Source organism: Dipodomys ordii, unplaced genomic scaffold (assembly GCF_000151885.1).
Source record: "Dipodomys ordii isolate 6190 unplaced genomic scaffold, Dord_2.0 Scaffold33, whole genome shotgun sequence".
Taxonomy (NCBI): domain Eukaryota; kingdom Metazoa; phylum Chordata; class Mammalia; order Rodentia; family Heteromyidae; genus Dipodomys; species Dipodomys ordii.
In genome coordinates this window covers 4,314,536-4,337,596 of record NW_012267249.1, presented here as the reverse complement: position 1 = coordinate 4,337,596, position 23,061 = coordinate 4,314,536, and the positions used below count along the sequence as shown (strand labels likewise).

Genomic DNA, 23,061 nt, shown 5'->3' with positions numbered 1-23,061 from the left:
GCAAAAGAGGTCAGGATAGCCCCAGCCTTGTGTTCAAGCCCCATGACTGGGAAAAAAAAAGTAAGAATGATTTACATTTTCAAAAGATCAATCTAACGACTGTAAGCCCAATGAACTGGAGAAGCTGACCTGAGGAAAAAGCAGGAATGCTAGCTGGGACTTTACCTTGTCAGAGTGAGAGTCAAGTCTAGATCCTTGATGTTCCTTCAACATCATCACACTTAGCCATTTCATAATGCTGCCTCTTTTATGCACAAATAAGTTCTCTATTTCTCTCTTAACTGAGCACTGCAGCAGACAGAAAAAGGCGTTAAACAATGCAATGACCCCTGCCTCCTCATACTGGTGTCCTGTGTAATTTCTTCCCTAGAGTGTGGGCTTATGTAAAGATTCATACCTAAGCTTGCAACCTCCATCCTGCTAGCAGACTCTTTCCAACTGGATGAAGAAAGATGCCATGCTGTAGAAGTTCATGTGATAAGAAAGTGAGGGCAATCACCATGAACTAGTGAAGAACTGAAATTCTGCCAACAACACAAGTAAGCTCAGAAGCAGATGGTAAGGCTTTCAGAGCCCAGCCTGAGCTTACTTGATAGTAGCCTTTACAGGGTTTTCCAGGGAGAAATCCTGAAGCAGAAGACCCAGGAAAATTATGCTGAACATGTGGCCTATAAACTATGATCTAATACACGTTTGTTGTTTTAAACCACTGAATCTGTGGTCATTTGTTGTTTTTTTGTTGGTGTTTTTTTTAAATAAAACATCTGCTTAAAATGTGTCATTATATACAAATCAGAACATTGTAAAGACCTGGGGGACTTTCTACAGTCAGAATCAACTGCTGTGCCATTCACATCTCTTCCCTCTGGCCCTGCAGCACCCCAGAAAGAGCCTTTTACAGTTCCTTTCCATAAAATATCCCACAAAATTGAGTGACCAAGTAGACCTTACTATATTTTTTGTGCTGGTCTTGGACTGTTTGTAGCTCACAAGGAATAGAGCTTATAAGGAAAGATTGTGAACAGGATAGAGTATTAAACAAGTAGATCAAGGGGCTGGGAAGGTGGCTCAGTGGTACAGTGCTTGCCTTGCATGTACGAGGCCCTGGGTTCGATTCCTCAGCACCACATAAGCAAAAAGAAAAAAACCAGAAGTGGTGCTGTGACTCAAATGGTAGAGCTCTAGCCTTGAGCTGAAGAGCTGAGGGACAGCGCCCAGGCCCAGAGTTCAGGCTCCACGACCGGACCCAAAAAAAACAAAAAAAACAAGTAGATGAACACAAGGAATATTCATCTTCAGAAAGAAACTTGAGCATTGTGAATTCAAGTACATCCATGCTGAACATACCATAAATTTAGCTAGTTAGGTTGAATAAACAAATAAAGTCCTACAAGAGCCCGTCAGGAAAAAAGAGTAATCTAGCCAAAAAGCTCATTCAGTTTATGAATTAGGAGTTTCAATCTGGGTTGCCTCATAATCTGAGAAAAGAGGATGTCTCTTTTTCTTTTTCTTCTCTCTCTCTTTCACAACTCCTTAAAGCTGCTATATTATTACTGGATTTGTCCTGCCATCTATGGATGAACTCAACCTGTCTGCCTCAGGGAAGCTACACAGTGGATTATGCAGTAGTTCAGTGGTGGCCTTCTATATCTCTTCCAAGTCTGAAACTCTATGAAGCTTAAGGATGACTGCTCTACTCCACCTGCACCTAAATGTGCCCTTTACCACTGCCTCGGATTCTCTGACCACTTTTCTTCCTAGGTAGAAAGGCAGAAAGATAAGCCAGCCCTTGCCAATAGCCCAGAAACTTCACTCACTTTGATCCAGCCACGCTGAGGTTTTATTTGGTTGGTTGTTGTGGTTTTAATCATCCTCATACATATAATGTTGTGATTCTTGGGTGAATCTGAAGCTGGCATTACATCAGCTGTGAGATAGCTCAACCTCAGTCTGAAATAAAAGACTGAAAACCGGCTCCTCTGGAAAATGACCCACCAACCTGACTGAAATGAAGACTCTTCCTTCTCTAATACTTTGGCTTAAGGGAAGAACCGCTGGAGATGAATAAAGAAAGTACATTAGCCAATCCTCTGAAATGGACTGGCTAAGTATCTGTGGCCCCAAGCAGATCCCCAGAAAGAGTGTTGCAATTCCTTACCATGCCATCTGAGAGCAACACTAACAACGTTTATATTCTATCCAAGATGGAGCTGATTTACCTATATGTCCTTGGTTCTCATGACTTCTATCATCAAAGCAGAGAATGGGGCAACAAGGAAGTGACAGGACCCCATCATGAGAGATGCTGATCAGAGTCCACATTCAGTGAGTTAGTCCCTGGAAGGTGGGCTCAGTGTTTGGGGGCAGGGCTACTGGCTGGCTTAGCAGCTTGTCCATTATGCTGATTTTAGCGTCTTGCTTCTCAATGTCCTCATATGGGGTCCAAGACAAATCATGCTGCAGCTTGTAGGCACCAAGGAACTCATGTGGACAGCTTGTTCCCCACTCCTAAAGAAGCAAAGGAGGGCAGAAAGTAAGCAAACTGGATTCTCTTCCTACTTAAACTACTGATTTCTTTTGGGGCTTTTTGCTTCAGATTAGTTGGAACTATCTTTAGAAAGCAGTTATGTTATCCATCCGATCCTCCCCTGGTCACAGACATGTACTTTTTTTTTTTTGGGGGTCCGGTCATGGGGCCTGAACTCTGGGCCTGGGTGCTATCCCTCAGCTTTTCAGCTCAAGGCTAGTGCTCTACCACTTGAGTCACAGCGCCACTTCCAGGTTTTTTCTTTTTGCTTATGTGGTGCTGAGGAATCGAACCCAGGGCCTCAGGCATGCAAGGCAAGCGCTCTACCACTGAGCCAACTTTCCCAGCCCTACATGTACATCTTTTAGTGATGCCTGGACTCTTTTTTTAATTTAATGTAATAGTTTTTTTGTTTATTTATTTTTGGTTGTGGGGACTGAACTCTGGGCCTGGGCACTGTCCCTCAGCTCTTCAGCTCAAGGCTAGTGCTCTACCACTTCAGCCACAGTGCTACTTCTGGCTGTTTCTGCTTATGTGGGTGCTGAGGAATTGAACCCAGGGCCTCATGCATGCAAGGCAAGCACTCTACCACTAAGCAACATTCCCAGCCCAGTTTGTTTATTTTTTTCATTTTGTTTTTTGAGAAAAGGTCCTGCTACATATATAGCCCATAATGGACTTGAACTCACCATGTAGCCCAGGTAAGCGTTGACCTGGCAAACCTCCCATCTAGCCTCCCAAGTGCTGGGATTACAGGTAGGTACCACCACACCCGCCTTAATAGTCTAAAAAAATCATTTACCAATCCACGTGCCTACATTTTCACACACACATACTAAAAATTTCTCATAGGATGGAGTTGATTTGGAGGTAAAGAATAAATGTTCTTACCTCTGGAGAAATAATGGAAAAATATTGTTGACCACTCTCTCGTTTATAAAGGTAATAAATGTTGCCAGGTTTTTTCACCATATTGCAAGCTACGTGGTGCAAGTCAGCATCTCTGCGAGCTTCTTCCAGTACCTGAGATTAACAGAAGTATACTAAGTAAAGGATTGGAAATAACAGGTACTTATACACAGAGATCAAAGTTGAACCAAGAGGATATAAACCAGTCAAACAGAGCAATAGTAAGCAATGAGACTGAGGTAATAATAGAGCCTTCCAACAAAGAAAAGGACCTGATGTGGGAGAGCCCCAACAGGAGACCCCACAGGTTCCTTCTAAGATGCTGTTCTCAGAAAGCATTACTGAGCTGAGCACTAGTGGCTCATGCCTGTGACCCTAGCCACTCAACAGAATTAGATCTGAGAATCAAAGTTTAAAGGCAGCCTGGGCAGATAAATCCCTGTGATTCTTATCTCCAATTAATAAGCAAAAAGCCAAGATGTGAAGGTATGGCTCAAGTGACAAGGCACCAGCCTAAGTGAGAGTGAGAAGCCCTAAGTTCTAGCCCTAATACTGGTGCTTGGACGTGCGCACACATGTGCACACCCATATACACGCACACACAAAAGAAGGCAATACTAGTTTCCTGAAAGAAGTTCCTTTTTTATTCATTTGATTTGGGTTTTTTGTTTGTCTTTTTGAAGCTCTGACTGGCTTCAAACTTGTGATTTTCTGGCCTCCACACTCTTAAGTGCTGGGATTACAGATACATACTACCATGCCCAGCCTAAAGCAAAGAGTTCTTGAGAGATCAAGAATGAAAGCATGAGCAAACATGTGCTGTTATAAGAGCCTGAACCTGACCCCTGAATCTCTGGCTCCTTGTTTAGAGAAATGCTCTCTCCTCACACATATGTTCCTGCTGAGACTAGATGCAGTTAGGAGGGTTCTCTCTAAGCAGAGCCATGCCAGCAATTTTTCTCTGAAACCTCCAAAACTGTCAGCTAACTAAACCTTTTTATAAAGTTAGCCTGCCTCAGGTATTTTATCATAGTTAACACAAAACCTCTTAGGCTCACTCCTATTTTACTAGAATACTCTACATGGCTAGGAGGAATAAGTTACAGTTATTGCAAGCCAGTTCAGCCAATCATGTGAACTAAATGAAGAAGATGAAAGCCTCTCTGAAAAGGTCTCTCTTACCTTCCTGGCTTGTTCCTGCAAATGTTGGATTTGTTCAGCTATGACTGTCAGCTTGTTGGTAGCATTTGCTCGGATGAACTCATCAGCCTGTAGGTGAGAGAAAACCAAACTATTGATACTTCTATGATGCTCTCATTTAGAGTCCAGTGTGACTAAAGTACAACTCCTATTTTCACTGTTTCTATGGAAATTCCCACCCACCCAAAGGCCTAGCTCAAATAACACTGCTTAGGAAATGCCTACCCTGTCATCATCCCACACCACAGAATAAAGTGCTCCTTCTAGTCTGTTTCCATTGCTTTTTACCTGAACTCTAATAGTACTGAACTTCTTTGGCCTTCCAACATGTCCCACTCTCTTAATCCTAAATATAATGAATATCTATACTCTCCCTCCATCTAATATATTTCCTTGGTTTCTCATTTCCTTTCTCATGTTTAAATATTTCTGAAATCAGGAAAGGGTATTACCATACATATCAAAAGACATTTGTGATATAGCTCTTATCATTTGCTAATGAAGAATTTGATATGTATCTGTTAATATGACTGTTACCTCAGTTAGATTATTATATTATATCTACCTAAATTTCTAGTGGCATACAATTAGATTAAGAAAAAGAAATCAGAAGTAAATTAGGAAGTTAAAAATACTGCAAGAATTTGCTGGTTAGTTGAAGAATCTTAAAATAAAGTCAGATATATGCCAATATTATAAATAAAGACAAATTATATATGTAAATGATATCAATCATTTTCACAAATTCCAGCAATTCCTATGACAGACACACTAGGCACTCCACACATTAGCAGAGAGGTCTCTACCTGAGTTGTCTGCACTACTATAGTCTAGTGCAACTACCCAACAGAAATGTGGAGCAAGTCATATGTTTAAATTTTCTAGTAACCACATTAAAAGCAAAAATAGGTAAAACTAACTTTATATTTATTTTAATCCAATATAGCAAAAAAATATTTCAACATGTAATCATCATTTTTAAAATTGTTATGAGCATTGGTGGCTCATGCCTATAATCCTAACTATTCAAGTGGCTGAGATGTGAAAGTTACAATTCAAAGCTAGCCCAGGCAGAAAAGTCCCTGATAATATCATCTCCAATTAACCACCAAAAAGCCAGAAATGGAGCTGTGGCTCAAAGGGTAGAGCACTACCCTTGAGCAAACAAGCTCAAGAGAAGCACCCAGGCCCTGAGTTCAGGTCCCAGGACTGGCACAAAATATTCTAATGAATTGATAATGAATAAATCAGTGTATTGAGTAAAAATAAAAGCTGTGGGCTGGGAATGTGGCCTAGGTAGAGTGCTTGCCTTGCATGCATGAGGCCCTGAGTTCGATTCCTCAGCACCACATAAGCAGAAAAAGCCAAAGTGACACTGTGGCTTGAGTGGTAGAGCACTAGCCTTGAGCTGAAAAGCTGAGGGACAATGCTCAGGTCCAGAGTTCAGGGCCTATGACTGACAAAAAAAAAGTTAAAAAAGTCAACCCATGCCTGGCACAGGTGACTCATACCTGCTATCACTGTTACTCAGGAAACTGGGATCTGGTGGTTCGAAGCTAGGTCAGCCAGGAGACTCTTATCTCCAATTAACCTCCAAATAAAGCTGGAAGTGAAGCTATGGCACAAATGGGTAGAGCATTAAAGCTCAGGGATAGCACCTAGGTCCTGAGTTCAAGCCCTAGGGCTTGAACACACACAAAACAAATCCACATACTCAAACCACCCCAAATATACTTAAATTCCAATAATGAATCAATTGTCAAGTTTTATTTTTATTTATTTTTATTATTTTATTATTATGTCTAGTCCTGGGGCTTGAACTCAGGGCCTAGGTACTGCCCCTGAGCTTCTTTTGCTCAAGGCTACAACTCTACCACTTCAGTGCCACTTCCACTTTTACTGTCTATGTTGTACTGAGGAATCGAACCCAGGGCTTCACGCATCCTAGGCAAGCACTCTGCCACAGAGCCACACTCCCAGCCCAATTATCAAGTTTTAAAACTCAAAATATTTAAAGTTAAAATTCAAGTAGGGCACTGAGTAGTAGCTACTCAGGAGGCTGAGATCTGAAGACTGTGGTTCAAAGCCAGTCCAGACAAACAAAATCTTGAGATTCTTATCTCTAATTAGCCAACAAAAGGCTGGAAGTGAAGGTGCGGTTCATGTGGTAGAGCACCAGTTGCAGTTGAAAAAGCAGAGCGAGACCTGAGTTCTGAGTTTTGACCCAGTACCAGCAGAAATAAAATAAAAATTCAGTGCCTTAATCACACTGATCACACAATCCAGGTGTCCAGCAGCCATATGTAACTGATGGCCACCATATTTTTTAGAACAGCTTAGATGATGTATATCAACAGCAAAAATAAAGATAACTAAAGGCACTATGATGTACTACAATTATGGACAGACACAGATCAAAGACTAACATCTGAATAAAATAAGTAGCTTAATAAGGAGTGATGAAGAATGTAAGAACTGAAATGTATGTGTGGCTCAAATGTATTCATCTTCAGCTAGTAATACTATCTTTGGATGGGGTAAGGTATGGTTTTCTTTAGACAGGAAGGCCAACAATAATGTGACATTTGACTTGTGTCTAAAAGCAGGGAAGGATCACAAAACAAGTAGGATAAAAGCTTCAGATAGATATATATCTGAATCAGGGAAGGGAAGGGGAACAACAAAATGGTGAGACAAAGGACAAAGGGTGAACCAATGCAATAGCAATACACAAGACAGTATGTTGGAAATGATCTGTACAAATTGTGAGGGGGAGGGAAAGTGGGAGAAAAATGAGGGAGGGGGTAACAGGTTCAACAAGAAATGTACTTACTACCTTATGTAACTTTAACCCCTCTATACATCACCTTGACAATAAAATTAAAAAAAAAAAAAAGCTTCAGGGGCTGGGAAGGTGGCTCAGGGGGTAGAGTGCTAGCCTTGCATGCATGAGGCCCTGGGTTCAATTCCTCAGTACCACATAAGCAGAAAAAAAAAACCAGAAATGGTGCAAAAAAAGCTTCAGACATTTCTGAGGCTCACACAGTTGGAGAAGTGTGAGAGGAAATTACAAAATAAGGGTTTTGGTTTTTGGTTGTTTTTTTTATTATTTTTTTTAAGGAGCCTGATGCAGTGGTGCACACCTGTAGTCCTCACTACTCAGGAGGTAGGAGGATTGTGTGTCCAGAGTTTAAGGCCACCCTGGGCAGAAGAAAGAGGGGATAGTGCAGGGCCTCGTAACTCCTGATTTAAAAAAAAAAACAAAAACCACCAAACCTACATTTAGTTCCTAGGACAGATGGGCCATATAGCCAATGACAAAGCAGGTAGTTTCTAAAGCTAAGGCAGGTCTGGATTAGGAGTATTCTTACAATACTACCTTTTCTTAAGGTATTAGTTTGGTGTAAACAAATAATCTAATTAAAGCAGAAATGAAGCACTCCTATAATGAATTACTAAATCCTAACCCAAATACCTAGAACACCTTTATGAAGTTAGAGATGATAACTACACCTCCTCATTTCAGGAATTAAGACTCAGCAGGGGCTGGGAAGGTGGCTCAGTAGTAGAGCGCTTGCCTTGCATGCATGAGGCCCTGGGTTCAATTCCTCAGCACCACATAAGCAGGGGAAAAAAAGAGCCAGAAGTGGTGCTATGGCTCAAGGCGCACTAGCCTTGAGCTGAAGAGCTGAGGGACAGCGCTCAGGCCCAGAGTTCAGGCCCCACGACCGGACCCAAAAGAAAAAAAAAGACTCAGAGCAATGTATGTGTATCCTACAGGTATTCCAATTCAGTCAGTAAAACTATGTAGCTCACAGCTCACACTAACAGATGATTTGAACCTAGATCAGTCAGATTTCAAAATTCACACCTTAATATCAAACTTCCCAAGCTTTGTGAACACACATTAAGTGAAATAACGGAGGTTATTCCTGCTAAGAAGTTAAGTATACAGACAGTAAATATGTTTGATTCAATTTGTTTGTCAGAGTGTTTTTTCTTCATGCTCTCAGAGACTGATTATATTGAAGAATGTGAGGTGGCACAAAATGTATCCTTTATATTTTACCATATTATAGTATGAAAGACAAAAACTGTGTTTTTCCTTCCTTTATTCAGGCCAGTGTGATGAACATGATGGTCATTCAGTAACACATAAAAAGGTTGCTTGTCCAAAATTTTGTTCCTGGCAGCAATCCTTCCAATAAGTGATCTGATTAAACAGACACATGATATTCTCCTAATCCATAAAAGTTGTACTTTGCTACCACCTCTCTAAAAAAGAGGAGAGACAAGGTTTTAATTTGGCAAAAAACAAAAACAAACAAACAAGCGAAACCTTTCTTATTTGACTTTTTCTAAGGTTTAAGCAGCCAGGCCTTAAATCTGTGCATACTTAAGGCGCTCCACAACTGGAAATCTTGACAAGTAATAAGAAAGAATTTAGCTTCTCACTGAATTTGGTTTTTCTCTGAGGGTGTATAAAGAAGCTGCAGTCCAGGGCTAGAAGTGAAGCTCAACGGTAAGGTAGCAGCTTATTAAGTATAGGCCCTGGAGTTCAAACCCTGGGACTCTCAAAAATAATAAAAGAGATGGGACTGGGAAGGTGGCTCAGTGGTAGAGTGCTTGCCTTGCATGCATGAGGCCCTGGGTTCGATTCCTCGGCACCACATGAGCAGAAAAAGCCAGAAGTGGTGCTGTGGCTCAAGTGGTAGAGCACTAGCCTTGAGCTGAAGAGCTGAGGAACAGCACTCAGGCCCAGAGTTCAGGCCCCATGACTGGCAAAAAAAAAAAAAAGAGAGAAGTCATTTGCTTAAGGCTAATATTAAAAGGAGGATTAAGACTTGTTTCCAAGGCTGCGAACGTGGCTTAGTGGAAGAGTGCTAGCCTAGCATGCATAAAGCCCTGGATTCAATTCCTCAATACTACATACATAGAAAAAGCCAGAAGTAGTGCTGTGGCTCAAGTGGTAGAGTGCTAGCCTTGAGTGAAAAAAGCTCAGGAACAGGCCTCAGGCCCTGAGTTCAAGCACCAATCACACACACACACACACACACACTTGTTTCCAAGCCAGTCCGTGGTAGCTCACCCCTGTAATCCTAGCTACGCAGGAGCCTGGGAAACAGAAGGGGCAGACAAATCCTTGAGACTGTTGTGTCCAATTAACCACCAAAAAGCTGGAAGTGTCAACTTTAAGCAAAAGGGCTAATAAGGGAGAGTAAGAGCTCAAGCCCAGTACCGGCACACATACACACTCAAAAAGACATGTCAAACTTCCAGTGTTTTAACCAATATTTTGCCTTTCCTCTGGGTTTAGGAATATATTGTCTCTAGGGGAATGAGGACGCGGAACAGAATTCGGAGTCCTTGCACTCCTACCAGTCTTTAGGTCACCGGTAAAGATCTGATAGGAAGCAGCATAAAATAAAGGAACACCGCTTCGAAGTGGCCGTGAGACCCCAGCCGAAAGACGCAGGGCAGACTGCGAACGAAGATGGCTGTCCTTCACTTCCCAGACGCACCGAGCTCCTCACCTTCTGCACCTGCTCGGCGAGCGCCACGAGGTCTAAGGGGTCCCCGGCCCGGTGGGTGTGGTAGGGGCTCACCAGGGCCAGGCCGCCGGGCGTCCCGGAGCGCTCCACCAGCGTTCCTGGGACACACAGGAACATAGGCGTAAGCTCCCGCCCTCGGCCTCCCCTGGGGCCTTCTTGCTCCCCAAAGACCCTCTCCCCGCGTACCTGCCTGACCTGCCGCCTCCGGCACATCGGGACTCGCCGAACCTCCCTCTGCCCTCCCCCGAGCCGCCGAGGCCTCCATGACAGCCCGCTCAAACACCCCACCACTACCCCCAACCGAGCCAGCCGGAAAAGAACGCACAACGACTCTGGGCGGAGCTTCTGTATTCCCTAGCCATTGGATACGGCCTGAGCTCGAAGGCGGGGCTCTAACTGAAGATCGTGGTTCTAATTGGTTAAAAGCAAAAGAGGCGTGCACTAGCCTCAAGCCGGCGGTGAATGGCTTGAGAGGCGGGGCTTCGTTCGGGGGCGGAGCTCCGGTGGGGGTGGGGCTAGGACCTCTGTGGCGAGTGTCCCGGCGCCCCGTTAGGTCCGCTAAGGCGATGGCAGCTCGCGTGTGGAGGTTTTTAGCCGTGATGCTGGCGGTCGCCGCCGCCGTCTCCCGGGCCGAGGTGGAGTCTGAGGCGGGATTGGACATGGCGGCTCCTGACTTGCTCTACGCTGATGGGACCGCGGCCTACGCGCGCGGAGACTGGGCTGGGGTGGTCCTGAACATGGAGCGGGCGCTGCGCTCGCGGGCCTCCCTGCGCGCCCTGCGCCTGCGCTGCCGCACCCGGTGTGCAGCCGACCTGCCGTGGGAGCCCGACCCCGGCTCATCCCCGAGCCTAGCGCAGGCAGCGGGCGCCGCTGCCCTGCAAGACCTGGGCTTCTTCGGGGCCCTGCTTCGCCGCGCCGCCTGCCTGCGTCGCTGCCTGGGGCCGCCGGCCGCCCACTCGCTCAGCGAGGAGCTGGAGCTGGAGTTCCACAAGCGGAGCCCCTACAACTATCTGCAGGTCGCCTACTTCAAGGTGCGGACTTGCCTGGGACTCGGGCTCCTTCAGGGACTAGAGTGACCGCAGACACCTGGGGAACTCGGGGGGGGGGGCTCTAGGGTCGGGTTGGGAGGCCTGGCCCGGGGGCTCTCCGCGGACCTGGAGAGGGCTGGGGCCTGCCCGCGGCAGAGCCGTCCTGTCCGATTCCGTGCTCCTCGACGGATACTAAGCCCAAGGGTCCAGCCTGGGGTTTGAGCTTCTAGGGGGAATGGAAACGGCAGTTTGGGTCTCCCATTTTCAACTGTCCACATGAGAAGCCAGAAGCTTCGTACAGTGTCTCCCTTCCGGTTGGCTCTCCGATGATGCTTTTCCTGCTGCCGAATCCAGCAGCGCTCTTTCAGGACGTGGGATTGCCACGTCGCCAGCAGGGGCTGCCTGGCTCCTTCCTGTAGCGGGGGACCCTCTCACTAGTCTGTCAGTTTCCAAAGAAAATAAGGGTTTTCTAAGGATGCCACAGTGTCCTAAGCCCGGGCATACAAATGGTCACGATTGGCAGCATGCATTTCCTTGGCACCGTATTAAGCCTTTTGCGTGTATTAACTCGTTTGCCCTGATCCTCACGCTGTCCTTGCGAGGTAGATGCTATTAGTCCCATTTTATTGAGGAGGGGGGAAAAGGAGCTGTACTGTGTATCTACTATATCCATGGTTTAACAGATCTAAAGACACTTACAAGACTGTTAGGGACCTCCGATTTTCATATCTACATGGGCATCTGCTGTGCAATTAGTTCCCTTCCAGTCCTCCTAAGTTACTGGGAAGAATACTGGGCTTACAAGTCCAAAATAATTGGGATATATCACTTAAATGTACTACTCAAAATGTTTTGACAGTTATTGAAGTCAGTTATTGGACAGGTGATGAAAATGTTTGGTTATTTCTTTATTTTGACTTACTTTGTTGCTAAGAGTCTCTGTAGAAGGAATATGCAGATAGGCTATGAGAGCACCAAGGAGAGAGAAATCTAGCTTTGTCTCAGAAAAATTAGAAGAAATGAAACTGAGCCTGTCCTCAGTATCGCTAGAAAGAGGATGGATGGCCCTTCCATAAAGAGGGAGAAGTGGGACCCAAGCTTGCTGTATTCAGAAAAAGTTCTCCTGTGACTGATGTCTGAATGAGTGTGGGGAGTGGCAGCAGCCTTTATAATAACAATTTTAAAAAACTGGAAAAAAAGAAAGTTAAGTGAGGCCAGGCAGATTCAGAGGAGAATTTTGCAGATAGCTATCATCAAAGATGGATTTTAGAATACTAATTTTGGAAGTCACAGAAAATCAGTCTTGAAAGGAAAAAGTGGTGGCAACGTAAACAGAAGAATTAGGAGATCCTTTATCTCCCAGAATCCAGTGGAGGAAGTCACCTGCCAGTGTCTTAAATGTAAAGAAAGTCTGAGGGAGGAGAACAGATTAAGAAAGAACCCAGAAGGGCTGCACCATGCTGAAAGAAGAGAGTAAAATCAGCCACTTGCCAGTGGCTCATGCCTAGAACAAATCCTGAGGATTTGCAATTCAAAGCTAGTCTGGGCCGGAAAGTCCATAAGATTCCTGTCTCCAATTAACACCAGAAAATTGAGGTGGAACTGTGGCTCAAAGTGGTAGAGCACTAGCCTTGAGTCAAAAAGCTCAGAGACAGCCCAGGTCCCGAAAGTCCCACGACTGACAAACCCAAAAAAACTGAGATACAGAGATTTGTCATTATTACATGGAGTCATCTGTTGAGGCCTAACTTCTTTAATATGTGCTTTCTAGTACTGGTGATCAAGCCAAGATACCATGCATTTGAAACTGTGTACTTACCATCTCCAGCTTCATCTGGAGTGCTCTACAGATGACAGATTAGGGAACTGAATTTGGAGTGCAAAGTAACTTGTATAAAGCCCAGCAAGTGAGTCATTAAACCCTAGATTTGTTCCTAGTCTGTCTGATACCAAGGGCAAGTAGATACTCATTTATTTATTTTGGGTTCCAAATATGAACTATGCGATTTTTTTTGTTGTTGTTGTTGGTCATGGGGCTTGAACTCTGGGCCTGGGCGCTGTCCCTCAGCTCTTCAGCTCAAGGCGAGCGCTCTACCACTTGAGCTACAGCGCCACTTCCGGTTTTCTAGTGGTTTATTGGAGATAGGAGTCTCACGGTCTTTCTTGCCCCAGCTGGCTTTGAACCGCGATTCTCAGATCTCAGCCTCCTGAATAGCTAGGATTACAGGCGTGAGCCACCGGCGCCCAGCTGAACTATGCTATTTTTATATGCTGGATTCCATTGCTGTGGGCCGCATTGCAGCCTATAGCACAAGTTTTCTTTTTTTATATTTTTTATTGTAAAGATACTGTACAGAGGGGTGACCATAACATGAATAAGGTAATGAGTACATTTCCTATCAAGCACTGAAAAACAAAGATATATGATAAGGAATTTTAAAGATTTTTTTCTCCTTTTAGCAACATCTATGGTTTGGGGGAAAATCATATTATGTAAAATAATTAAGGCATATTGTATTACATGCCTGATGTTAGTGTATGAGTTATTTATTTCATGTTTGGTGTTGTCTTTAAGAGTAATATAATAACTGAGAACAAAATATAGTGGTTTGAAGATAAATGATCTTATGACTATGTAAAGAAACAAAGTTTGAACATAATTGAATAGAGACATTATTAGAATTTCTTTGGCAGAATTCCTTTTTTTTTTGTTTTGTTTTGGGTTTTTTTGTCGGTCGTGGGGCTTGAACTCTGGGCCTAGGCGCTTGTCCCTCAGCTCTTCAGCTCAAGGCCAGCGCTCTACCACTTGAGCCACAGCACCACTTCCGGTTTTCTGGTGGTTTATTGGAGATAGGATTCTCATGGTCTCTCCTGCCCGGGTTGGCTTTGAACCGCGATCCTCAGATCTCAGCCTCCTGAGTAGCTAGGATTACAGGCATGAGCCACCGGTGCCCAGCATTTGGCAGAATTCTTGATAAGCTTTCTTCTGTGTTTAAGATACAGATTAATCTTTAAGCTATAGGTTAGACATATAACTTAATAGTTGTACAAGTATAACATATGCATAGTACATATTCAAAAAATTCAAGGAGGATTCTTATGCACAGTTTAATCGTTAACTGTTCTTTTTGCCCTATTCCTATCTTTGAAGCCTTAGAAGTTTTGTGTGTGTGTGTGTGTGTGTGTGTGTGTGTGTGTGTGTGTGTGTTTTAGCTCAATTACTACATACATTTGAATCTTACAACTCTTATTCATAGCACTCCTCCTACAGTGTGCTCTTCATTTTAAAGTAGAACATTTATACCATTTAAACCATTGAAACTTACGGACTTTGGAAAGCCCTAAACCTGATTTGGGGAACAGCTGTCAATCTGCCCAGATCTCTTTGCTCTCAGTACTCCAGTATGTGTCCCCTGTAATAAGCAATAGGTGCATTTTCTAGGGCTGGCAGAGGTTGGGCACATTGGGTGAGTATAAGTTCAAAAAAGGCTCAGGGAGGTTGGGATTTACTGTTAACTATAGACTGCACTGTAAACTTTGAGATGGGATATAATAGTTAGATGTGGTGGTGAAGACTTGTAATCCCACATTTGAGACACTGAAACAGGAGGATTGTGAGTTCCAGACCAGTCTAGAGCTAACAAGACAAAGCTGGACACTGATGAGTCACTCCTTCTGGCTGCTTGGGAGGCTGAGAGCAGTTTAGATGTGAGAGTTATATCTTTGTGTTTCACCCTAGATAAATAAGCTGGAGAAAGCTGTAGCAGCAGCACACACCTTCTTTGTGGGCAATCCTGAGCACATGGAGATGCGGCAAAACCTAGACTACTACCAAACTATGTCTGGAGTGAAGGAGGCCGATTTCAAGGACCTTGAGGCCAAACCTCATATGGTGAAGAAGACTTTATCTCTTTTTATCTCCCACCCCCTGCTTCTCTCTGTGTCTCTCTTTATTATTGTTCTTTGGAGGAACAGGACTATGTAGCCCACACTAGCCTTGAACTCATGATCCTCTGACCTTAGCCTCCCCAGCGCTACTGAGCTTACACTATGCCCTATCTGACTTTCTCCCTCTCCCTCTTCCTTTCCCTCTCCAGGTGCTGCCTATAATCTCAGCTACTCAGGAGGCTGAGATCTGAGGATCAGAATTAAAAGCCAGCCCAGGCAGGAAAGTCCCTGAGATTCTTATCTCCAATTAACCACCCAAAAACTTAAGTGGAGCTGTGGTTCAAATGGTAGAGTGCTATCCTTAAGGAAAAAAACTCAGGGACAGCACCAGGCCCTGAATTCAAACCCCAGAATCAGCACACACACACACACACACACACACACACAAAGTGTGTTAATTTGAAAACTTTAAGCTAAACAGAAAAAACTGTAAGAATTATAATAATCTTACCTCTTTCTCCTACATCGAGTTAAGTGTCTGTAAATTTACAAAAGACCTTCATTTTGAAGCAGCCAAGCCACCCAGGTTACTTATCCCTTTCCATCCATAACTGAAAAGCTGGAATTAAGACCCAGGTGATGGTGGCCAAGGGCAAGGCAGAGGGCTTCCTCTGGGACCTGCTTTTGAGTACTCCTTTCTCCCAGTAGCACGAGTTTCGGCTGGGAGTGCGGTTGTACTCAGAGGAGCAGCCACAGGAGGCTGTGCCCCACCTGGAGGCAGCTCTGCAAGAGTACTTTGTGGCAGATGAGGAATGCCGTGCTCTCTGCGAGGGGCCCTATGACTACGATGGCTACAACTACCTAGACTACAATGCTGACCTCTTCCAGGCCATAACAGGTGCGTGCTGCTTCAACAGGGCTGTGAGGTTCGGTGTCTTGATAACATGGATACAGCATCTGCAGCCTCATTCCTAAACTTCTTACGTCTGGGAGTCTGACCAAAGTAGGATTCTATTGGGATTTGTCCATCTTAACCAGAATTTGCATCCTGAAACTTAACCTCCTAGTTATTCCTGTGATTGGTTCCTTTCAGATCATTATGTCCAAGTCCTCAGCTGTAAGCAGAACTGTGTCACGGAGCTGGCTTCCCACCCAAGCCGAGAAAAGCCTTTTGAAGACTTCCTCCCTTCACATTATAATTATCTGCAGTTTGCCTATTATAACAGTAAGGTCTTCTTTTTTTTTTCTTCCCTCCTTTCTTCATTATCATAACTATGAAGCTAGGCCAGGCCTACAGCTATTGTCTTCAACAAGTCTGGTTTCTTCTGATGCTGTGGGAGATACTATGTGATCTCTGGGTATTTTGTTACAAACCTGTGGCCCAGGAAGTCAGTCCAGCAACCAGAAAATGGAACAGGGGATTCTAGGAGTTCTCTCTTGGTCTCTCCATCTTTGTTTCTCACTCTTACTCTTTCCCTCCCTCTCTCCTTCTCTCTTTCTCTTCCCCCTTTTCTCCCTCCCTCCATCTCCTTCTCTCTCTCTCTTCCTCTTCCTTTTCCTCTCCTTCTCATTCTTCTTTTTTTGTCGGTTGTAAGGCTTGAGCTCTGGGCCTGGGCACTGTCCCTCAGCACTTCAGCTCAAGGCTAGTGCTCTACCATTTGAGCCACAGTGCCACTTCCAGTTTTCTTGTGGTTAATTGGAGATAACAGTCTCACAGACTTTCCTGCCCTGGCTGGCTTTGAACTGTGATCCTCAGATCTCAGCCTCCTAAGTAGCTGGTATTACAGGCCTGAGCCACCAGTACCTGGCTTCCTTCTCATTCTTTCTGTCATAGTTTATTTTATTTTGCCAGTACTGGACTTGAATTCAGGGCCTAGGCATGTCCCTGAGCTTTTTTTGCTCAAGGCTAGCACTCTACCACTTGAGCCATAGCGCCACTTCTGGCTTTTTCTTTTTATGTGATACTGAGGAATTGAACCCAGGGCTTCATGCATGCTAGGCAAGCACTCTACCATTAAGCCACATTCCCAATCCAAGTTGTGAATTTTTAAAGGTGAAGGCATGCAGAAAGTTCCATGTCTTTTTTCTTTCAATAGTACTCAGCCTTGAGGACATAGAACATTTTCAACTCAGTTATGTATTCTGTGTGTATTCTAAACTTCCTTCCCTGAACCAGGATATCAGTTATGTAGCAAAAGCCACTTGACCTGTTGCTGATGGCTCAAAGTCTTATTGAGACCACACACTGAGTAGTTCCTAAGTCTCCTGGATTAGATTCTTTCTTTTCAACCTCTTTCCTTGCTTTGCAGTTGATAATTATACACAAGCTATTGAATGTGCCAAGACCTACCTCCTCTTCTTCCCTAATGACGAAGTAATGAACCAGAATCTGGCCTACTATGCAGCTACACTTGGAGAAGAACAGGCCAACTCCATCAGTCCCCGTGAGGTGAGAGCCTTGTTTCTGTGTGGAATAGCTGTCAGGTGTATGACAACCAGAGGGCAGAAGAGTTGCTGCCAGTGTAGGGTGAGGTACATGTCTAGGCTCAGCTTGTCTCCCAGGAGGAAAGAATACAGCGAACTTGGGGAACATGCTGAGCCTCACAGCAACCTCTGGGCACAGACATGCATCACTGAGCCGGCACAGAAAGAAAAGCTGGAGAGCAGACTGCTGTCCCCCTTGGCCACCATGCCATTTGGCATCATCGCTGCTGCCTTCATCTCGGTCACCTATTTTTTCTCTCGTTCTTCCCCGTTGTGCCTTCTCCATCTCACTGTAAAACAAAGAGAATATCTATGTAGTACAAAGACTGTTACTCTGTGAGGAAAACCAGGCTTCCTCCTTTACCACTATAGAATCCCAAATGTCCAGTAGCAATAATCCTCTTCCAGTTCTCCTGTGTAGAAACCAGCTTCTTCATAGTTGTCCTGTTTGGCCACTAGATGGTGATCATCTGATTTTAAGAAGGTTTTTTGTTTTGTTTTGTTTTGTTTTTTGTTTTTACCCATTTCTTTTTTTTTTTTTTTTTTGCCAGTCGTGGGGCCCGAACTCTGGGCCTGGGCACTATCCCTCAGCTCTTTAGCTCAAGGCTAGTGCTCTACCACTTGAGCCACAGCGCCACTTCCAGCTTTTTTCTGCTTATGTGGTGCTGAGGAATCGAACCCAGGGCCTCATGCATGCAAGGCAAGCACTCTACCACTGAGCTACTTTCCCAGCCCTTTCCCATTTCATTGTCTTGCTTGGTTATTGCTTTTTTTTTTTTGTGGTTGTAGGACTTGAATTCAGGGCCTGAGTGCTATCCCTTAGCTGCTTTTGCTCAAGGCTAGCACTTTGCCATTTTGAGCCATAGCTCCACTTCCAGTTTTTTGGTGGTTAATTGGAGATAAGAGTCTCACAGATTTTCCTGCCTGGGCTGGTTTTGAACCATAATCCTCAGATCTTGACCTCTTGAGTAGCCAGGACTTATGGGCATGTGCCACCAGCACCTAGCTAAGTTCCTTTCTTTCTTTCTTTCTTTCTTTTCTTTTTTTTTCTTTTCTTTTTTTGCTTATGTGGTGCTGAGGAATCGAACCCAGGGCCTCATCTGCATGCAAGGCCAAGCACTTTACCACTGAGGCACCTTTCCTAGCCCCAAGTTTCTTTAATAGTGGTATTAGTGAGTCTAGGAAAGGGATAGAAAATAACCCATGTGGTCAATCCACTATGTTTAATCAGAACTCTTTCTAGAGAGAAGGTTGAGCCCCTGACCAGGTGAAGCCCTATGCTAGGTGGTCTCAGCTGTCTTCCTGTTTAATCTGCATAGCTGCCCTGTGAGGTAGGCACTCTCCTGCCCACTGTAACAGGTGAGGATGTATAGAGGAAGCAGTTTGTGCAATGGCCTGTGGTTGGTTAGTGGTGGCTCTTTTCCCAATGCTAGCACAGTTGCTGATAGATAGCTGACAGAAACTCATTGTTAGTGAATAAGTGAACAACAGTGGGGTTGGCTTCAGTAGACTGATGGAGAGGTTTGGAGGATGCCAATAAGTTAAACTCCTTAGGGGAAAAACCTTCCATCTTCCTCTTGGGTAATCACAGTAGTCTACAGGACTCACCAACTTCTTGAACTGTCTCATCTTTGATTTCACTTGACAATGCCTTTTTCTCTTCCTTCCTTATGCTGCTTGGAACATAGCAGGGCACCTAGGGAAAAATGTGACCCAGAAAGGACTCAGTTTCCCTGCCAGGGTAAGCCTTACCTCCTGAGTACACATGGGAGGGCAGAGTGCCAGGCCTGGCCATTGTGTAGCCATCCATCCTCTGGGAAGGTTAGAGTCTGCTCAGCCTGAGGGGTGGTAGAATAGGAAGCACATAGACCTGAGGACTCAAGAGACCTGAGTTTGAATGAGATCTCTGCTCCTGTATCTCCTGTGGTGTCACTTTAAACAAGGTACACATCCCTCTGCTCTGTAACATGAAGATCACAGTGCCAGCCGAGAGCTGACTGAGATTACATAAGTGCCACAGGAAAGGCCTAGCGCCTAGCTCCCTGCCTGAATGAGACTCCATGGAAGCCAAGGACTCTTCCCACGAGGCACATTGCACATCTCCTGAGGGTTATAATATCTTCTGTTGTACAATGAATGGAAGCTCAATCAAGGGGCCATTTCCCTTCATGGGAAACTTGGTATGTCACCCTCAGAAGGCTTGTGCCAGTCAGGAAAAGGCTTTGATACTTGTGACCCAAAGTGGGGAGCAGATATCCCATGCTGGTGAGGAGAGGAGACCCTGGTTAACCAAGACAGTGTAGAGTATCCGGGAGGACCACCCAGGGCTGACTAACACTGAGTTCTAGAGGATTCCTCCCCATTGTTTCCTCAGAGTGCCCAGGAGTACATACAGCGCAGCCTGCTGGAGAAGGAACTACTTTTCTTCGCTTATGATGTTTTTGGAATTCCCTTTGTGGATCCAGTGAGTCAGGGTGGGACCTGGAGGGGAGGGGAAAAAGAGGAAGAGCTCTCAACAGTGGGGAGTGGTGGCCTGTGCAACTCTGAGGAGAAGACCATTGGCTGAACATGGGATATGTGGACCTCAAAATGAGAGGCAGATGGAGAGGGGCCCTGGTCCTGAATCTAATGCAACCTTGAGGTTTAGAGAGCTCCCACCCTAGCACCTAAGGGGAGGCAGAGAGGGAGGCAGCTTTCTCCTAGAGGCCTCATTTCATGCATTAAGTCCTGGGAGGTTAATGAAGTCATCCTGCTTGTTATCCTGACACACTTCAGGATTCATGGACTCCAGAAGAGGTCATTCCCAAGAGACTGCAAGAAAAACAGAAGTGAGGGCCTTGAAGAAACTGCATGATTGGATCAGTGATGAAGCACTTGAGGCTTCCTGCGCCCAGGCAGATGGGAACTCCTGGGAAGGGGTGGGCAGATGCAGACGGGGCAGTTGGGGTGGGAGTCAGGGTTGGCTTCAGCACTGTCCTCAGAGCTGTATGTGCTCACAGATCGGAACGGGAAACTGCTGTCCGCATCTCCCAGGAGATCGGCAACCTTATGAGGGAGATCGAGACCCTTGTGGAAGAGAAGACCAAGGAGTCATTGGATGTTAGCAGACTGACCCGGGAAGGTGAGAGGATGGAGCTCGGGCACATGTGGTGTTGTGAACCCAGCCAGGCAAATCTCTCCACATTTATCAGTTTACCAGTCACCCTAGCTGTGCATGACAAGTATGTAGAATTACCTTTGCCTCAGCATCCTCCCAAACTCACCAACAGAACTTTTGTTTCAAGAGAACCCTGAGAATGGGCCTTTGGCTAAGAAGTAAGACTCCTGGGTCACAGACTAGTGTGTTCATTTCAGTGAGTTACAGCTGACACAAAACTCGTCCTTCCAAACCCTCTGCACTCCAAATCCTGTGCTCCTGACCTCTACCACTCTCTTGATACCAGGACTCAAAACTCTGATGTCTTCGACTCCTTTGACTCCCTCGTCCAAGCCTCCAGACTAGGGAAGGCCTAGTGTGATAGCTCCACTCTGATCGAGGCCCATCTTCCCAAGCCTGCTTTCACCTGTGTGTTCCATCCTTTCTCTGTATCAAGGAGAGCAGGGCTGCTACTCATTCCCTGAGCCTGCCCTTGGTGCACACATCTTTCTTCCTGCTTGCTCCTCTTCTTAATAAACTTCCCATTATCTCTTCCCTTGAAAGTACTTTAGATACACTGTTAAAAGCTTCCCTTTGATCTTCCTTGATCATCAAGGGGCTTTGCAGTCTGCCTTTTGTTGGATGTTACATGACTGTGTGGGGAGCGTTAGCCCCTTTCCTTTGGCCTTGGCATGTTGATGGGGTTGAATGTATGATGTCAGCACAGAGAGTTACACTAGCATCTTAGGGAGAAAGGTTGGCCTTTGCCCTACCATCACTTAAATTGACAGTGGCAAATTTAGCTGGATCAGCATCAGAAAGGAATGTGTTTAGCATTCCTTTGCTTTTATGGGCCTTTTACTCACAACTTCTGTCTCTTACAACTACTTCAAGGTGGATTGGGCAGATGGTAAGATCCTTGTTTTATATAAATGGTGATAATGATTAGAGATACCATGCAGCCATTTTTGAGCATTAACTAGCTACAAGCCAAATACTAATCTAAGCTCTTAACTTATTTATTCTTAACATCAAACTTCTAAGGTAGATGCTGTTTAAAAAACATAAAACATACTAGTTAACTAATTAAAAATTAACCTGAGTGGTTAAACAACTTGCTCAGGTCACACAGTTAATAGGTGGAGAAGCCAGGGATCAAATTCAGTTCTTCCTGATTTCTGGAGCATATATTTTGAGAATGTATATGTGCTCAGTTTGTTAAGGTTCAGGAGCTAGCCCTTTTTGGTGGCGGAGCTAGGACAAAGACTTGAGTCTCATCTTTCAACTCCAAGCTCTGTCCTTTGAATCACTCTGCATTTGGAAGTGACTGAGAGATTTCTTTGTTTACCAGGTGAATAGGCAGCTGCTACCAGATTTAACCAGCCCTGCCATTGCTTTTCAGGAGGCCCCCTGCTATATGAAGGCATCAGTCTGACCATGAACTCCAAAGTCTTGAATGGCTCCCAGCGGGTTGTGATGGATGGTTTGATCTCCGAAAATGAGTGTCAAGAGCTGCAGAGACTAACCAATGTAAGGGACCACTGCATCTTCTCCCCAGGGTCTGTCTGACATCTCTGCTTTCCAAGTACCTGTTAGGTGTAGCCTACTTTCTTCTCAGGAGCTCAGCTCCTGCGGCTTACGGTTATCTTTGTGCCTTGTAGGCAGCAGCAACTTCAGGAGATGGCTACCGAGGTCAGACCTCCCCACACACCCCCAATGAGAAGTTCTATGGTGTCACCGTCTTCAAAGCCCTCAAGGTAAAATGGATCCTGGGCATTGTGGAGTATGGAGCAGAGGGGAACAGCAGGAAGGGGAAGCTCAAGCTTTAGGGAGGAGCTGGGGACAGTGGTAGAAAAGGGAAAATGCACTTTATTGCTAACATTCCAGCTACAAGGGAGTGCGGGTAAGTTATGCTGAATGAGGTGAACTTCTGAATCCTGATTGTTAGATAGAATGTAATAAAGTGAGGTAAGCAGGACAGAGCTGATCCCCAGAGCTGCTGGCATGCTTTCTGAAGAACAACTGAGTCCAGAGAGCCTATGTGTGGTTACTCAGAACAAGGAGTGTGAAGGGGAAGGGGAAGGGTAATGTAGGGATGGCAGAGAGGAGAGCCACTAGCAGCAAAGTAGTGGGAGCTGGCAGCATATGGCCTACTGCCACGGTGCCCCTGTCAACCCAGAGAGGTGTTCGGGGCAGTTGACTACCAGTCTCTTGTTGTAGCTGGGACAGGAAGGGAAAGTTCCTCTTCAAAGCGCCCACTTGTACTACAATGTGACTGAGAAGGTGCGGCGCGTCATGGAGTCCTACTTCCGCCTGGACACCCCACTCTACTTCTCC

General features: G+C 45.1%; 2 protein-coding genes across 2 annotated transcripts in view; one reads left to right on the top strand and one right to left on the bottom strand.

Moving 5' to 3' along the window:
- Positions 1-1,822: 1,822 nt before the first annotated feature.
- Positions 1,823-10,493, bottom strand: LOC105986159 (chromosome unknown open reading frame, human C1orf50). The gene is made up of 5 exons (XM_013016946.1): positions 10,375-10,493; positions 10,171-10,286; positions 4,619-4,705; positions 3,419-3,550; positions 1,823-2,508 (listed from the first exon to the last, which is right to left on the bottom strand). Exons 1-5 carry the CDS (start codon positions 10,451-10,453, stop codon positions 2,323-2,325), a joined length of 600 nt encoding a protein of 199 aa, XP_012872400.1. The 5' UTR covers positions 10,454-10,493; the 3' UTR covers positions 1,823-2,322.
- Positions 10,494-10,724: 231 nt separating this feature from the next.
- The window catches only part of P3h1 (prolyl 3-hydroxylase 1), a 15,549-nt gene continuing 3,212 nt past the window's right edge, over positions 10,725-23,061 (top strand). The window contains exons 1-11 of the mRNA XM_013016739.1: positions 10,725-11,219; positions 14,956-15,108; positions 15,813-16,002; positions 16,198-16,329; positions 17,414-17,553; positions 19,963-20,052; positions 20,364-20,416; positions 20,588-20,709; positions 22,127-22,254; positions 22,386-22,481; positions 22,945-23,061. The exon at positions 22,945-23,061 is cut by the window's right edge and continues 4 nt beyond it. Of these exons, the coding sequence (XP_012872193.1) occupies positions 10,755-11,219; positions 14,956-15,108; positions 15,813-16,002; positions 16,198-16,329; positions 17,414-17,553; positions 19,963-20,052; positions 20,364-20,416; positions 20,588-20,709; positions 22,127-22,254; positions 22,386-22,481; positions 22,945-23,061 (1,686 nt within the window). The 5' untranslated portion in view covers positions 10,725-10,754. The remainder of the gene's footprint in view (positions 11,220-14,955; positions 15,109-15,812; positions 16,003-16,197; positions 16,330-17,413; positions 17,554-19,962; positions 20,053-20,363; positions 20,417-20,587; positions 20,710-22,126; positions 22,255-22,385; positions 22,482-22,944) is intronic.